The sequence below is a fragment of the Anabrus simplex genome, chromosome 1 (genome assembly GCF_040414725.1).
Source record: "Anabrus simplex isolate iqAnaSimp1 chromosome 1, ASM4041472v1, whole genome shotgun sequence".
Taxonomy (NCBI): domain Eukaryota; kingdom Metazoa; phylum Arthropoda; class Insecta; order Orthoptera; family Tettigoniidae; genus Anabrus; species Anabrus simplex.
This window is the reverse complement of record NC_090265.1, coordinates 1,297,894,072-1,297,912,711: the sequence shown is the minus strand read 5'-3', so window position 1 is coordinate 1,297,912,711 and position 18,640 is coordinate 1,297,894,072. Positions and strand designations below refer to the sequence as shown.

Sequence of the window (18,640 nt, the reverse complement as noted above, 5' to 3'; positions counted from 1 at the left end):
AGAAATTACAAACATTAACGAACAAAGGAAAATTGACCAAATTTACTGTACATCTAGATGTGTTTTTCCAAAACTGAGCCACACCTATGGCATTGTCATCAGCAAGCATTACATCTTGCTCTGAGCATGAAAATGGGCAGAGAGGACATTGATGCATGTGGTTCACTGTTTGTTTTTCACCACAGTCACGCTTACTGTCCTCTGATGTGAAGCCCCATAACTTAAGTCAGGACTTAGCCCTGCCGACACCAGAGCGTAATCAGTTAAGGGATCTCCAAACACTCCAGTCTTCATTGTAGCCAGCCGGAAGATGTTCACGCAGGTCCATCCATTCTTGCTGCTTAGATTTCCACAAGGAAAGTCTTGCCTTATCTGATGGTCCTTTCAAGGACTTTGATGTCTGGAGGAAACTTTTCCTGGATTTCAGCCTAGATTGAGATTGATGATGACCAAACAGCGGGTGAGCTTCAACGTTCTCAACCTTCAGTTGTTCTAAATCAACGGCGACATCTTGACGAATACTTGGAGGTGCAACGCCAGCAAGACGGTATAGCTTCTCAACAGGGGTAGGTTTCAGGCATCCTATGATTAATCTACAAGCTTCATTCAGGGCAGGGTCCACAGTCTTGGCATGGGATGATCTATACTACACAGGGGATGCGTATTCTGCAGCATAGTAACACAGAGCCAATGCAGTGGTTCTAATAACTTGTGCTTTTGCGTCCCAGTTTGTACCTCTCAGCTTCCTCAAGATGTTGTTTCTGGCACTGACTTTGTGTTTCATGTTGGAACAGTGTTTGCTGAAAGTGAGAGAGCGGTCCAGCGTTACCCCTACGTACTTTCGGGTGAAAGAATGTTCCAAGAGGGTTCCATTCCTTAAGACATGTAATTTCCTTGATGCCTCTCTGTTTTTTAGGTGGAAAGCACAACACAGAGATTTTGATGGATTCGACTTTAGGTGGTTAGCCTTGTAATGTGTGCCTAATTCCTTCAGAGCGCTGTCAAGAGTGAGTTCTACCTCTTCAAAAGTTGCACACTGGCACGCTAGTGCAAGGTCGTCTGCATATATGAAACTTCTGGTTTTGTTAGCGTGGTTGATCATTGATATAAATATTAAATAGCAATGGAGCCAGTATGCTTCCTAGGGGCATTCCATTTTTCTGTGATCTCCATCTGCTTCTTTGTCCTTGAAAGTCAACAAAAACCTGCGGTTCTGCAACGAGGTTGACATCAGTCTGGTAAGTTTTGAATCTTTTGTGAGTGGAAAGATCTTCTGAAGCAGTATACGGTGGTTCACTGTATCATATGCAGCACTGAGGTCACTGAAAGCTACCCCTGTAATTTGTTGATTTTCAAAACCATCCTCAATGTACTGCATGAGGTTGAGAACTTGTGCAACAGCATTCTATGTATGATGGAACATTACACTCATACAGCCTCATTCCCGGTCGTTCTGGACATTCTTCTTTTCAACTCCCATGTCAATGGGGACTAAACTTTGACTTAAACGGGATCAGAGTACCACAGTTCATCTCAGCGACCCCGAAAACAATGAATTCGGCACTAATATAGGTAATTTTTTATAATTTTTTTCATTTCACCCCTTCGCTTAGGGGTGTTAGGTGTGTGTGATACCCCCACATTATTTTTTTCCAGATAGTGATATGTATATATATGTATATCAACTTTCGTTGAGAGCTGTGCTGGAACGGATACACATTAATTGATAATCTCTGTAATTTTACATTCATAATCTCGTTAATTTTTTACATTTCTTTTTTCACCCAATCTCACCCCTATGCCCATTGGGGCTGTAGATCGACTAAACGGTATGCCGAGTGTCACAGTTCATCTCAGCAACCTCGAAAATGATATCAGTTGTTTTTGTTTATTTTTACATTTCACCCCCTACCCTGTGGGTGCTAGTAGTCTCTTTACCCTCCACAATATTTTTTTCCAAATAGTAAGGCATACTTATATCAGTTTTAGAGCTATCCTGGAACAAACGTATGTTCATTATCTCTGTCATTTTGGACATTTCCTTTTTCGCCCTTTCTCACCCCCAAATGCCAATGGGTGCTGAACTTGGACTTAAACGACAACCGGAGTGTCACTGTTCATCTCGGCAACCCTGAAAACTATGGAGTGGACACAATTTTCAAAACTTTAATATGTCACTGCTCCCCACCTCTATCCCTAAGGGTGCTAGGGGTGTTTTGCCCCTACAGGGTTCGTCTCCTGATAGTAAGTCGTAAGTGTACCAAGTTTAGTTGAAATAGCTGCAGTGGTTTAGGATGAAATGTCATACATATATATTCCTCTGGCTTAGGGGCTGGGTGTTCGTACCATCTTCAACATTTGAAATCTCCTTAGGTTGGATCCTTTCCTCGTTGACACGCAGGTCGTCTACGGGGCATCAGTTCAAAAGACCTTCACCAGGCTTCTTCAGAGCCCACACATTATTATTATTATTATTATTATTATTATTATTAATTATAGTTTAAGTATTGCCTTTGAATGAGACTCATGTCACCATATTAAATATTTAATGGTATTGAAGGCCTGAAGAGAAAGCACGGTCTCTTACCAAATTAATTTGTACAATCCTGTTACTGTTTACTTTATGTAACTGTGTTATTTTCAGAAGTCACGAGCGGAGGCAATGCTGGAGAGGGCCAGGCTGCAGCCACAGCAGACTACTATTGACCCATTGGATAATGCAGCTCGGTGGGGTATCCCTATCTGGCCATTAGAAAAAGTAAGAATTTTGGTTTGCTCAACTTCTTTAGACATAGAGAGACAGTAGAGAGGGAATTTGAGTTACATTCTCACCAATACCAAACCATCCCCTTGTCCTGGGTGTCGGAGTAGCTAGCTATCTGAACTCACAATAAGGTGAACACAATTAAAAAGACAACTACCATGTGGTTGTCCTCTTTCCAATCCTCACGAAGAGAGGCTATAGTTCTTCGCAGGTTGATGTCAAGGAATGTTTGCATACTCTTACCTAAGTAGGAGAAAAACACATCTCTCTCTCTCTTCTTTTTTTTTTTTTTTTTCCATTGTTGAGAGTTAATTTCACCATGGCCACTATCACTGAGCATGTGGAGTTCTCTGTCCTAAGATAACTTTAACCTACCGGAAACAATCTCACTAGCCAATGATGACACTGCTGCTAATCTTGTCATTTGCTTAATGGGTGATAGTGGGCTAATTCACTACAGTGGAACCCTTATTTTACACTATTCTGAGGTCTATTTTGATAAGTGTAAAATGAAGAAAAGTATTTTTTCCACATATTTTATTTGCCATGCACTTTATAATAAGAATTATAACTTGCTGACTTATGATTTCAAAGTTATATAAGTGTCTGTAACTTTAATTAGCTAAAATTAGTCAAAGGCAAACAAAGCCTGCCTAGTGGCCATGATCGTTACGGTGTTGAAATCTAAGCGGTCTGACACCGTGGTTAGCCGGTTCGAGTCCCGTTGGTCGAAAAAGAAATTCACCATCAGAATGTTGGCGGCAGGGTATGAGAGTTGGTGGTATGCAATTTCTAATCACTAGATTGTGTGCCAAAAGCCTGGATTAAGTCCCAAATCTCTGCAGTGCTCAAATGGAGTGGGGGCATATGACGCTGTTGATGCTGATTCGTCCATTGGATGGGGACGTTAAGCCTCGAGCACCCCCTGGTGCTATTTGACAGGAGTAAGCTATGTGCCGGCACTGGATTGCACCCTCTCCCTACTATCATATATCACATCATTCATTTCATCTCATTAACCCGTAGAGTGGGGCTCGCGTCCGGTGACGCGGCTGGAGCGAGCCCGATGGTGGGCGCGCGTCGTGTGAAGCGCGGAAAGTTTTTATTTTTTATCTCCGTTACGAAACAAGCGGTAGGTTTGAAACTTTCTGTGTATGTTCCGAGAGGTGCTGCCATCTGACAGAATTTTTTTCACTTTCGTGTATCCAAGCAGTTCTCGTCTAGGAATCCCCTTATTATCTGCTACATAGCTGCGTAGCGCAAGAACAACCTATGTGGCGCTTGGCGAGAAGCTCAGTCAGTGTGCCGCGACGAGCGTAGTATTTCGTGTCCCGGTGTGAATGTTTTCAGCTCTCATAAGTTGTTTTGTTGGTATATAAATTTATCTTGTGATTTATTGTTTTAATTCTGCATGTAGCGTTTCCTATTTGTAGTCAACATGTCCAAAAGAATTGTAGATCTTCCGAGTGATGATATACGGGATATTCTCGAGCTCAGTGAGGAAGATAGTTGCAGTGATTCTAGTTCAGATAGTAATGGTGAAACTATCCCGCTATTAGATGCTCCAAGCACGAGTGCTTCCGTCGGAGTAGGCCTGTTGCCTAGATGTCGTGGACAGGTGTCGAGTTCGAGCTCCGATGAGAGTAGCGAGTCAGAAAGTGAGAGTGATTTGCCTCCTACTCCGCCTAATGACTGGGATGTAAGGGGATGTAGGAGAGCCCGATTTCCAGCTACATACCAAAGTGGAATTCAGGGCGAACTTTTAAATAAAAAAGAACCGGACGAAATATTTGAGCATTTCATTGACGATGAACTGTGCGAACTTATTGCAGAGCAAACTAATCTGTACGCTCAGCAGTCAATACAAGCTAGTATAGGAACAGCTAAAATGAAAAGGAGAAGCAGGGAGAGGGATTGGGTTCCTACTAACAAGGAAGAAATAAAACTTTTATTTGGGATCTTTCTTCTTCAGGGTATAATTCAAAAGCCGAAGCTGTCTCATTATTTTTCACGTAATAGATTGTTTGCTACGCCCGTGTTTTACGAGACCATGTCTGAGAAACGTTTTTTCCTTCTACTGAAATTTTTACATTTCTCAGATAATGAGGCTTACGATCGACAAGTATCCCCAAAACTCTACAAAGTGAAGCCAGTTCTAGACATTCTTGTATCAAAATTTAAAATGTCCTATTTACCAGATGATCGTCTATCAATTGACGAAAGTTTACTCCTTTGGAAAGGTCGCTTGGGGTGGAAAATGTACTTTCCGAAGAAGAAAGCTCGTTTCGGGATGGAATCTTTTAAATTATGTGAGGCTAAAACAGGATATGTGTGGAATATCCTGTGGTACACAGGCAAGGAAACTGAGCTAGTAAATGAGGTTTGTGGGGTAAATATTTCTCAGTATACCAAGCCCTCGAAAGTAGTGTTTGCTCTAGCCGAACCTCTTCTAAATAAGGGATATCTCATAGCTCTAGACAATTATTACAGTAGCCCGGAACTCTTCGATCAGCTCAATGAGTTTCAGACAGACTCTGTCGGCACTGTAAAATCTAACAGAAAAAATCTTCCGAAGGACGTCATGGGGAAAAAGCTGAAAAAAGGGGAGGTGGCTTTTGCCTATAAAAACAAACTCATGGCCTTGAAGTGGAAAGACAAGAGAGACGTCTGCATGCTGAGTAGTATTCATGACGCGGAAATGCGCACTGTTCTAAACAAGAAAGGAGTAACCAAAGAGAAGCCGGTCGTATGTATTGAGTACAATGACTCAATGGGAAGGGTGGACTTATCGGACCAATGTATTGTGCCATACAGTATGGCGAGAAAAAGAATGAAGAAATATTACCACAAGATTTTTAGACACCTACTGGATATAACAGTGTTCAATGCTTTTGTGATATACAAGAAACACGGCGGTAAATTCACTCAGCTGGAGTTTCGTATTCAAATTGTGCAGAAACTATTTCAGAAGTATGCGAATGCTACCCCTAACGCAGCCTTGCCAATTCGATCAGTGAGACCCGCACCCGTTGACTTGTCAACTCGATTCTCGGGAAGGCATTTTCCAGATTTCAATCCAGCCTCGAAATCAAGACTGCACGCAAATAAGAGATGCGTTGTTTGCGTGGCGAAAGGCCAGCGGCGGGACACTCAGTATTGTTGTGTAGTATGCAATGTCGCTTTGTGCCCCTCTCCTTGCTTCAGGCTATACCATACAGTTGAAGTATGAGCATTGAAAATATGCCAGCGAGTCTCAGGTTCCATACTCGGGGAATCTGAGAAGATCGTAGTCTACACTCGGTGACCGCTGTACATTCTGCGTGCCGGCAACTATCAGTGACCATCCTGAAATAGTTCTTTTCGATTTTTTCTCCAGTCATTTGTTATAGCTATTGTGTGTAAATAATTAGTGTAAATAGTGTTGAACAGTGTAGTGTAATTTTGTGTAATGTGGTGACAAAATTGTGATAAATGAACTCATGGATTACTCGCTGCCCTCTTCAATGGCAAGTTATAGGCCTACGTGGTGAGTAAATTTTTCTATTTTATTTCAGGAAAATGTGATATTTGAGTGAATGTGTCTGTATTATTTGGAGTATATGATACTTTTTTATGTGTGCGTTACGCATTTCAACTTTGAATTAATATAAGCAACACAAATAATACTCCGAATCGGAGTAAATATGAAATGGCACATAAGCAATTTTTGCACTGACACTGGATGAATTGAAAAATCGTTTTAATTGTAAATAATAACACAATTTACACCGCAACGTATAATTTTATGCTAATTTTAACATAATATAATATTTAAGCGGGTGTAGGTTGGCAAAAACTATTTCTTTTCTAAAGAAAAAATTTACTGAAAATGATTCCCCACTATGCAGGAATTCCTCTTTTATGACCTCCCCACTTAACGGGTTAACTCCTCCAATGAGGTTGACGTCAGGAAACGTAGAGAAACGGGATAAGGTTTGGACAAAAAAACAAACTTATGATAACAAAGGGGATATAAAGAACTCATAAACAGAACTGTCAAGCTTTATAAATGAAGACTATGAACATAAGTGATTTACTGAGGGAAGAATACAATAGGCTATACATATGAGAGCAGAGTGACATTAAAAATGTGGTAAAGACAACGGTTAAAACTTGAAAAGGCAACTTATATTCACAATAGCACAAAAAACGACAACAATGCTCTAGGGATACTTCTTCAGCCAATCAAGAATAGACATTTGCTTTTCCTCACATCATGTTGTTGTTGTTGTTGTTTGAGTCATCAGTCCATAGACTGGTTTGATGCAGCTTCCATGCCACCCTATCCTGTGCTAACCTTTTCATTTCTACATAACTATTGCATCCTGCTCTAATCTGCTTGTCATATTCATATCTTTGTCTACCCCTACCGTTCTTACCACCTAAACTTCCTTCAAAAACCAACTGAACAAGTCCTGGGTGTCTTTAACTCTCAATCACAACTGATCTGCATTCAGGGCAGTCGCCCAGGTAGCAGATTCCTTATCTGTTGATTTCCTAGCCTTTTCTTAAATGATTGCAAAGAAATTGGAAATTTATCGAACATCTCCCTTGGTAAGTTATTCCAATCCCTAACTCCCCTTCCTATAAACAAAGATTTGCCCCAATTTGTCCTCTTGAATTCCAACTTTATCTTCATATTGTGATCTTTCCTACTTTTAAAGACACCACCCAAACTTATTCGTCTACTGATGTCCTACCACGCCATCTCTCCACTGACAGCTCGGAACATACCACTTATCACATTCAATTTACAAAGTATACATTTATTGTTCACCTATTCAATACCTATAGTACCATGTTTTGTGGTTAAATAATCATAAAAGGTTGAAAAGTTGTGGACATGTTTTGCCCTTCTTATTGGGCATCATCAGCACATTAGTTAATCTTAAAACAAACAATTTTAAAAAAAATGATTTACCCTATTGTTTATGAAAAATTGAGATGCAATATGTTGTGATATTGAAAAATGTTTCTATGATACAGTAGTTAAGAAATTTGACATCAGAAATACGAGCACTTGATAAAATTATTGTAGTATATTTTACAATATTGTCTAAAAATTAATTGTAATGATAAGAGGTTTTTAAAATCAGCATGTATCTGGAATTGAAATGGATCCTCTTAGTGAAAGTCAATAATATTTGCCGCGATCGCTGCTAAGTACATCAAAGGCTGAATTTTGTTTTAAATTATATATTCCAACTGTTAAATTTAGGTTGAAAAGAAGCAATTGGTGTTTCTTCGTTGGGTTGAATTGATTTAAGATACACCCTGGCGTAATCGTTGAAATGGAGTATAAGTGGGAGATTTATCTGTGTTTCATAGTTATGTTGACTTTCACATATAAGAGTAGTTTTCCAGAAATAACATTTTTTAATATCACAACATATCTCATCTCAATTTTTCATAAACAATAGGGTAATCATTTTTTTTAAATTGTTTGTTTTAAGATTAACTAATGTGCTGATGATGCCCAATAAGAAGGGCGAAACATGTCCACAACTTTTCAACCTTTTATGATTATTTAACCACAAAACATGGTACTGTAGGTATTGAATAGGTGAACAATAAATGTAAATTGAATGTGATCACTATAGTCAATACGGACCAAAACATGAGATTATTGACTTGTAACATACCACTTAGTCGAGCAGCTTGTCTCCTTTCTCCCAAGTCTTCCCAGCCCAAACTTTGCAACATATTTGTAACGCTACTCTTTTGCCGGAAATCGCCCAGAACAAATTGAGCTGCTTTTCTTTGGATTTTTCCAATTCCTGAACCAAGTAATCCCGGTGAGGGTCCCATACAATGGAACCATACTCTAGTTCGAGTCTCACCAGAGACAAATATGCTCTCTCCTTTACATCCTTACTACAACCCCTAAATACCCTCATAACCATGTGCAGAGATCTGTACCCTTTATTTACAGTCATATTTATGTGATTACCCCAATGAAGATGTTCCTTATATTAATACCTAGGTATTTACAATGATCCCCAAAGGGAACCTTCACCCCATCAACGCAGTAATTAAAACTGAGAGGACTTTACCTATTTGTGAAACTCACAACCTGACTTTTATCCCCTTTTATCATACCATTGGCTACTCTCCATCTCACAGCATTATCGAGGTCATTTTGCAGTTGCTCACAATCTTGTAACCTATTTATTACTCTGTACAGAATAACTTCATCTGCGAAAAGCCTTATCTCTGATTCCACTTCTTTACACATATCATTGATATATATAAGAAAACATAAAAGGTCCTATAATATTGCCTTGAGGAATTCCCCTCTTAATTATTACAGGGACAGATAAAGCTTCACCTACTCTAATTCTCTGAATTCTGTTTTCTAGAAACAGAGCCACCCTTTCAGTCACTCTTTTGTCAAGTCCAATTGCACTCATTCTTGCCAGTAGTCTCCCATGATCTACCCTATCAAATGCCTTAGACAGATCAATCGCGATACAGTCCAGTTGACCTGAATCCAGGATATCTGCTATATCTTGCTGGAATCCTACAAGTTGGGCTTTGGTGGACTAACCTTTCCTAAACCCAAACTGCCTTCTATCAAACCAGTTATTAATTTCACAAACATGTCTTATATAATCAGAAAGAATGCTTTCCCAAAGCTTACATACAATGCATGTCAAACTGACTGGCCTGTAATTTTGAGCTTTATGTCTATCACCCTTTGTTTTATATACAGGGGCTACTACAGCAACTCTCCATTTATTTGGTAGTAAAGTTCCTTCATGCAAACAATAATCTAACAAGTACTTCAGATATGGTAGTATATATCCCCCAAAACCTGATCAATTCCAGCTGCTTTTCTAGTTTTCAACTTTTGTATCTTACTAAATGCCATTGCTGTCATAGGTAAATTTTAATACTTATTTAGTACTCGCTGTTGTACCCGTGCTTCGCTACGGGATTCTCAGAAAGACTGACTTTGTGGTTTTCTTAACCTGAAATCAACATAGGTCATTACAAAAACGTAAATATGAATGTAGCGATTAAAAGCAATGCTATCATATAAAATACTCGATCAAATGGAAAGCCGCACGTTTTATCACTTTTAACGAACAGTGCTGCGGTTAGATTGCGGTGCCAATCTAATAGTCCAAAGTTCCAGAGCTGGGATGACCAGGCGGCAGATTGCCATGAACACTCATCTGCCATTATTCCGCTAAATATGCACACTGTTCATTCCAATCAGTGCCTCGGAGTAGGGATTAAATAGCCCGAATGCTATGATGATCCAGTGTTTTACGTACCAGTAGTATCAGAAAATTTATAAACCAGGGGAATGTCATGCTAAAGAAGAAAGTTATCTAACTCCCCCAGCTACTTCCCATCAATATTCAGGCAGCCTGTTACACTCTGTATGACTGGGCGAGTTGACCGTGTGGTTAGCGGTGCGCAGCTTTGAGCTTGCATCCGAGAGAAAGTGGATTCGAACCCCATTGTCGGCAGCGCTGATGATGGTATTCCGTGGTTTCCCCCTTTCACACCAGTCAAATGCTGGGCCTGTACCTTAATTAAGGCCTAAGGCACTCCTAGCCCTTTCTTATCCCATCGTCGCCATAAAACCTATCTATGTCGGTGCGATGTAAAGCAAATAAAAATATACTCTGTACGCAGAAGTAATCCTATCTACCGGAGATGAAGGGCAACAAATGACACAAAGCACATCACGACAAACAATGGTCATTGTAATGTTATTGTTGATCAACGTTATGAGCTTTCTATATTGTAGGCCTTCACATTTAGTTTTCTTTCGACTCTGTGATTTGTAAAATATTTTATACCATAAACTGTAGTTTCTTATTCTCCGACTTTACATACTGATTTTCATTAAATACTGTTTACCCATTTCTGGTTACTCGGCGCTGATATTTACTTAGTAACAAAAATCCAAAATCATGAATATCTTTGTGATCATAGCCAGTACGGTAACAATGTATAAGACATGAATAATAGGAAATTAAATACTATATAACCCTAGTTATGTAGCATTCATCGATTACACCTCTAATAAGAAATATTTGAGAATTACATTTTAGGCCTTCCCCTAAACTACCATTTCACTCAGCGTGAGTAAAATGATTTACAGCCTAGATTGTAGAGGCTCATCCCCCGACTTCACGTACCGATTTTTATTAGACCGCTAATAACATAAATAGTTGAGAATTCAATTTTAGGCCTTCCCCTAAACTACCATTTCACTCAGCGTGAGTAAAATGATTTATAGCCTAGATTGTAGAGGGTCATCCCCCGACTTCACATACCGATTTTCATTAAATTCTCTTCAACCGTTTTCTCGTGATGCGTGTACATACATACAGACAGACAGAAATTACGGAAAAGTAAAAAGTGCATTTTCTTGTTACTATGGACATGACCAATACAGAAATACCATTATTTTCAAATTCTGAGCAATGTACAGACAAAACTCTTATTTTATATATATATATATATATATATAGATTAGTCACCTCTTCTAACTGGACATTATTCTTGTAACCAACGATCTTTACATACTGCTGACTGAATACTTCTGCCTTTCGAAGATCCTCACATACACACTCCCCTTGTCCATTAATGATTCCTGGAATGTCCTTCTTGGAACCTGTTTCTGCCTTAAAGTACCCATACATACCCTTCCATTTTTCACTAAAATTTGTATGGCCATCATGTTATCCTTAGCTGACTCCCTCATGCCTGTTTTATCAGCCATATGGTACTGCCTAATAGTCCTAATTTTAATCTCTTTCTTTCAGATTTATTTTTAATTACCTCAAAAACAGCTTTGTGATCACTAATACCGTCTATTACTTCGGTTTCTCTATAGAACTCATCTGGTTTTACCAGCACCACATCTGTATACTTCCCTCTAGTTGGTTCCATCACTTTCTGAATCAGGTGCCCTTCCTATATTATTTTACCATTTGTTGGTCATGCTTCCTGTCGTTCGCATTACCTTCCCAATTGACATTTGGTAAATTGAGACCACCCGCTACAATCACGTCCCTTTCCTTATCGTTTCCCACATACCTAATTATCTTATCAAATAATTCTGAATCAGCATCTGCGCTACCCTTTCCTGGTCTGTAAACACCAAAAACATAAAGTTGCCTATTATCTTTAGAGATGAGCCTTACCCGTAGAAATTCTTTTTTGTCATCTTTAACTTTTTCGTAGCTTACAGATTCTTCTTTCACAAGAATGAATTCTCCCCCTCCTACCTCTTATTACAATATCTGGTAAGTATATATCTATTCATCATCATCATCATCATCATCATTTCCCTTTATCCAGCTGTAGCCGGGTAGGGGCAAATATGGTTCCTCTCCACTTTCTTCGGTTTTTCCACCACTCCTCCTCCAACACTGTGTCCCAGTCCAGGTTTCTTTCTATAATGCTGCGTTGGATGGTATCCTTCCATCTCAGTCGTGGTCGTCCAGGGCCTCTCCTTCCTTGGATTTGCATTTCCATCACCTTTTTTGGCATTCTTTCGTCGCTCATTCGCTTTATGTGCCCAAACCATCTTAGTCGGCTCTTCTCTATTCTATCATTCATTTTTTCCACTCCAATTTCTTCCCGGATTTTCTCATTCCTTATTTTGTCTCTTCTACTCTTCTGTATCATACTCCTCAAGAATTTCATTTCGGCTGCCTGTATTCGACTCTCATCCTTCTTTGTCATTGTCCAAGTTTCTGCTTCGTAAGTTGTTATGGGTACGTAATACATCTTGTACATAGTATCCTTTGCTTCCGTTGGCACATCTTTGTCCCATAACATATTTCTTACACTATGATAGAAACAACTTCCAGCTTGACTCCTTTTACTAATCTCAGCATCCAGTCGAGCATTCTCCCCAGGTATTTAAACGTTTCCACTACTTCCAGGGGCTTGTCTGCAAGTCTAATCTGACCTTTCCCTTCTTTCTCCCCTCTAGTTATAACAAGAGTTTTACTCTTTTCTACACTTATTTGCAATCTAACCGCAGCACTGTTCGTTAAAAGTGATAAAACATGCGGCTTTCCATTTGATCGAGTATTTTATATGATAGCATTGCTTTTAATCGCTACATTCATATATACGTTTTTGTAATGACCTATGTTGATTTCAGGTTAAGAAAACCACAAAGTCAGTCTTTCTGAGAATCCCGTTGCGAAGCACGGGTACAACAGCGAGTACTAAATAAGTATTAAAATTTACCTATGACAGCAATGGCATTTAGTAAGATACAAAAGTTGAAAACTAGAAAAGCAGCTGGAATTGATCAGGTTTTGGGGGATATATACTACCATATCTGAAGTACTTGTTTGATTATTGTTTGCATGAAGGAACTTTACCAAATAAATGGAGAGTTGCTGTAGTAGCCCCTGTATATAAAGGAAAGGGTGATAGACATAAAGCTCAAAATTACAGGCCAGTCAGTTTAACATGCATTGTATGTAAGCTTTGGGAAAGCATTCTTTCTGATTATATAAGACATGTTTGCGAAATTAATAACTGGTTTGATAGAAGGCAGTTTGGGTTTAGGAAAGGTTAGTCCACCAAAGCCCAACTTGTAGGATTCCAGCAAGGTATAGCAGATATCCTGGATTCAGGAGGTCAACTGGACTGTATCGCGATTGACTACTGGCAAGAATGAGTGCAATTGGACTTGACAAAAGAGTGACTGAAAGGGTGGCTCTGTTTCTAGAAAACAGAATTCAGAGAATTAGAGTAGGTGAAGCTTTATCTGTCCCTGTAATAATTAAGAGGGGAATTCCTCAAGACAATATTATAGGACCTTTTATGTTTTCTTATATATATCAATGATATGTGCAAAGAAGTGGAATCAGAGATAAGGCTTTTCGCAGATGAAGTTATTCTGTACAGAGTAATAAATAGGTTACAAGATTGTGAGCAACTGCAAAATGACCTCGATAATGCTGTGAGATGGAGAGTAGCCAATGGTATGATAAAAGGGGATAAAAGTCAGGTTGTGAGTTTCACAAATAGGTAAAGTCCTCTCAGTTTTAATTACTGCGTTGATGGGGTGATGGTTCCCTTTGGGGATCATTGTAAATACCTAGGTATTAATATAAGGAACATCTTCATTGGGGTAATCACATAAATATGATTGTAAATAAAGGGTACAGATCTCTGCACATGGTTATGAGGGTGTTTAGGGGTTGTAGTAAGGATGTGTTGCTCATAGGGTCAGTCGTGCTGCAATAGCACTTTCTGACCCAGTGAGGAAAGCAATGGCAAACTACCTCACTCCTCGTCTTGCCTAGTGCGCCTCATTTTGGTGCTGCCATTGGTTTTTGCGGTTTCCTTATAACCGCATAACCTTTGGTGGTGCTATTTGAGGATCCAACTAGCCTCTGGGCTGATGACCTAACAGACAGACAGTAAGGATGTAAAGGAGAGTGCATATAAGTCTCTGGTAAGACCCCAACTAGAGTATGGTTCCAGTGTATGGGACCCTCACCAGGATTACCTGATTCAAGAACTGGAAAAAATCCAAAGAAAAGCAGCTCGATTTGTTCTGGGTGATTTCCGACAAAAGAGTAGCGTTACAAAAATTTTGCAATGTTTGGGTTGGGAAGAATTGAGAGAAAGAAGAAGAGCTGCTCGACTAAGTGGCATATTCCGAGCTATCAGCGGAGAGATGGCGTGGAATGACATTAGTAGACGAATAAGTTTCAATGGCGTTTATAAAAGTAGGAAAGATCACAATATGAAGATAAAGTTGGAATTCAAGAGGACAAACTGGGGCAAATATTCATTTCTAGGAAGGGGAGTTAGGGATTGGAATAAGTTACCAAGGGAGATGTTCAATAAATTTCCAATTTCTTTGAAATCATTTAGGAAAAGGCTAGGAAAGCAACAGATAGGGAATCTGCCACCTGGGCGACTGCCCTAAATGCAGATTTTGATTGATTGATTGATTGATTGATTGATTGATTGATTGATTGATTGATTGATTGATTGATTGATTGATTGATGGATGGATGGATAACACTCTACCCTGGTACCCTTTCCTCCACACACTTTCCCAACATGTCTAACAATAGAATCCCCCATGACCAGAGCCTCAACCCCACCCGCCTCATTTGATCCCCTCCTGTCCTGGTCAGTCCTGTCTTTCCGGACAGCTGCAGAAGCTACTTCCTCCTCCCTTTTCTCCATCCCATCACCCTGTTCCACCTGTCTTTTCCTATCCACTACTCCACATTTCCCTTTCCTACCTCTTCCCTTTCTCCTACTTCCACACTTCTCAGCAACAGTTCCCTGTTCATCTTCCCTCGGTTGTTCTACCTGCAGTGACTCGTACCAATTTCTCATCAACACCTGTCCTGAATTTTGATGCTGAACGGAGCCCTTAGCCTGCAATCTCCTTCCCCTTAAAACATTAGACCACCTGTCTTCTACAATTCCTCTCTTTCCTTCCCATCCCTCTATTACACCTGTACATTGTTTGAAGGCCTACTTTCATTCCTGTCCTCTCAGAGAATCTTAATTATTTCCCTCAAGCTCTCCAACTCCTCCCTCATACTCCTTAATTGCCTGGCCACACCCAGAGTTTCTACACTCGCACTGCTTAGCCATTCTGTACTAAATAATGAAAAGAAAAGGACAAATAAGATAACTTCTTCTGTGCAGAATAAAAATGAAAGGAAAGAACTATTGTCTAGGTTAGTTCACAAAGATCACACGACAGTAAGTTAAAAATATAGGCTGATACTACAATACAATACTACTTAATTGTACGATTTTTTAAATCCTACAACACGCTAAGAGGATGAAAATTGCTGTTAATTACTGGAAACAGAGAATAATACACAAGAATTACACAATTCTTAACTGCAGTTAAGTGTACCCTAATTACAACAGCAGAATTTTAGTAAAAGAGTTACTACAGATACCACAGAAACTGTACTATATTACACAAATATTTCACAGATAAGATACTATAATACACTACAATAATTTTAAACTACGTTCAGACTAAGGACAGATACTACAATCAAATAAACATACTACATTCTTATAAGATACTATAATACACTACAATAATTTCAAATTACGTTCAGACATATTCTAATTACAACAGGTTATTACCAAGTAAAAACCAGAAAAGAAAATTACCATTAAAGTTCGAAATTCGCAAGACTACTCAAAATGATAGAATAGGCACTCTAATTTCTAATAAGTTACTATACTACAGTACAATATGTTAAAACTACATTCAGACGTATCCTAGCTTCTTACTAAGCACAAATAGAAATGAAAATTCCAATTAGGCCTAAATTTAGATATTCACAAAGATTACCAACAAAGTTAAACACGTATGCAGATTAATATTAGTACTACTTTGTCATACTATGCTGTAATAGAAATGAAACCTGCCATTTGCACAAAAATACACGTGAATATAACAGGCAAGGTACTATCTAATATACCGTATCTACACTACAATTCTCAACTGAAATGTGTTTATGTGATCTTTACAGATGGTGGATTACCATTATTTTCCCTACTCCGCGGGACGGAGAATAAAAGTGTCCTTAAAAATGCTGAAAAATATGAGGTTGTTTACAATAATTTCACAAAAGTATTTCTGTCTGAACTACGCCAGGGACTTGAATTGGAATTATGGGAATGTAGGAACTTGATTATTAGCTAACCACTCATCAATACTGAAATGTCGAGGGTGTGAAATTTAAATTACGGATACTTTATCTGCTTACTCTGAACTACAAATGATCGGAATACAAGAATCAGCTGATTTTTATTTATATTTTCTTGATACACTACACCCTCTGTTCACGGCTGTAGCCAACAATGCCAATATCTGAATACAAAGAGCGACAGTAATTGATAACAATTATGACTGTTAAATATTTTGCAGTGAAATACTGTCTTTTCTGTTGAAATCCTTTCTTTAAACAAAATTTACAACAGTATCATGTTATTTTAAAGAAGTTATTACCTTCGTGAAAGGTTGGACCGTTAAACTGCTATTTGAAATACCCAGTCAAATGCTTGCACTAATAGACTATAACCGCTGCCGAAGTTATGACTCTTTTTAATATCCCGTCTTTGTGGGTATTTTATCAACAAACCTATTGATATTTTAATAATACTATTAAAAAGAAAGAGGTATATCTTCTTTCACGCACACCTAAATTACAGGTTGTAATCTAGCGAACGCCTACGGAACTACTCGGTGTGAAAACTGTATATAAATGCCACTAATCACAGATTACTACAAACAAACACTAAACACAATTATTTGTGCAGCTAAATGTATCACACACACAAAATTTGGTAAATTTTTATCATTATTAACTACTTTATCACTGAGATAACACATAGCTTTTGGAACAGTCAGCCACTCGCTAGCGCACCCAGTGCAGCCCCTCTTCTACTCCATTGTATCCTATCATTCTATACCTTCTTCTTGTCAAATTTAGCCAAATCGATCTCCTCTCACCAATTTGATTCCGCATCTTTTCACTCGTGTTTCGATCTATCCATCTCACCTTCAACATTCTTCTGTAACACCACATTTCAAAAGCTTCTATTCTCTTTCTTTCTTTCTGAGCTAGTTATCATCCATGTTTCACATCCACACGATGCCACGCTCCACACGAAAGTCTTCAAAAACATCTTTCTAATTCCTATATCAATGTTTGAAGTGAGCAAATTTTTTTGTTAACCCTCAAATGGTTAAACGACGATAGCCCTTTTTGTACACGTTGTTGTGGTCAACGACAATACATCGACTGTTTTGCAGCCGTTCATTAGACACGCTCTCATTATGCGTTGTAACACACAAATGTGCTCTATGTAGTATCATTTTAAACAGCAGATTACAGTCTCTCTTTTTACTCTAGTTGCTAGGTTGTAGACTGCCGTTTAAATGTACTGCACAGTCTTAAAATTCAGTCGTTAGGCTCGCTATCTTAACTGCGCAGTACAATATGGCGTCTTGCCGCGTCACGGTGTCGTTCTGTTGTACGCGCTGTTTTTATCAGTGTTTTGCGGAAATGGCGAGTAATTTAGTTTCAGGTCCCAAGAAATTTGGGTTCAAGTCCCATTCGGAAGATGTTGGATGAAATAATGAGTGACGTGAGTGATATGAATGATAGTGACATTGACAGACTTCCTGGAAAGCTGGAACGTTTATGCGTAATCTGTGGACCAACAAAAAAGGGGAAGGACCCGGCATTTGTGCCCTGGCTGTAACTGTGCAGTTCACAGGGGGTGTTACCACAATTTACAGCACTTTTGGACGCCTGAAAAGAGAGGAAGAAAAAGGAGAGAGCAGTCTAGTTCTGGTAGCTCCTCTGAGTGACTTTTGCGGGGGCGTTCTAGTGCTTGTGTATATATGTATATATATCTTTATTTGTGTATATAACATCTAAAGTGTTTATATTTTTTTGAAGTGCATAAAATTGTGTAGAACATTGTGATTTGACTTTCTCGGGTAAGTCGAGTATTTTAGTGTCTGGTTTGGGCGCAAACATTTTTATATCATTTTGGAACACTTTTTTGGAAATTCAGGATGGCTGTAAAGATATAATGAAAGGTCATCATCATCATCATCATCATTTCCCTTTATCCAGCTGTAGCCGTTTAGGGGCAAATATGGTTCCTCTCCACTTTCTTCGGTCTTTCCACCACTCCTCCTCCAACACTGTGTCCCAGTCCAGGTTTCTTTCTATAATGCTGCGTTGGATGGTAACCTTCCATCTCAATCGTGGTCGTCCACGGCCTCTCCTTCCTTGGATTTGCATTTCCATCACCTTCAAAATGTTACCTACT

At 39.0% G+C, this 18,640-nt stretch overlaps 1 protein-coding gene across 3 annotated transcripts in view; it reads left to right on the top strand.

Annotated features, from left to right (window-relative positions):
* The window catches only part of LOC136858279 (uncharacterized), a 319,541-nt gene that overhangs the window by 147,835 nt on the left and 153,066 nt on the right, over positions 1-18,640 (top strand). For 2 of the 3 annotated variants that reach the window (XM_067137699.2, XM_067137701.2), the window contains one exon: positions 2,645-2,758. In XM_067137699.2, the coding sequence (XP_066993800.2) occupies positions 2,645-2,758 (114 nt within the window). The remainder of the gene's footprint in view (positions 1-2,644; positions 2,759-18,640) is intronic. The other variant, XM_067137700.2, reaches the window with a different exon arrangement.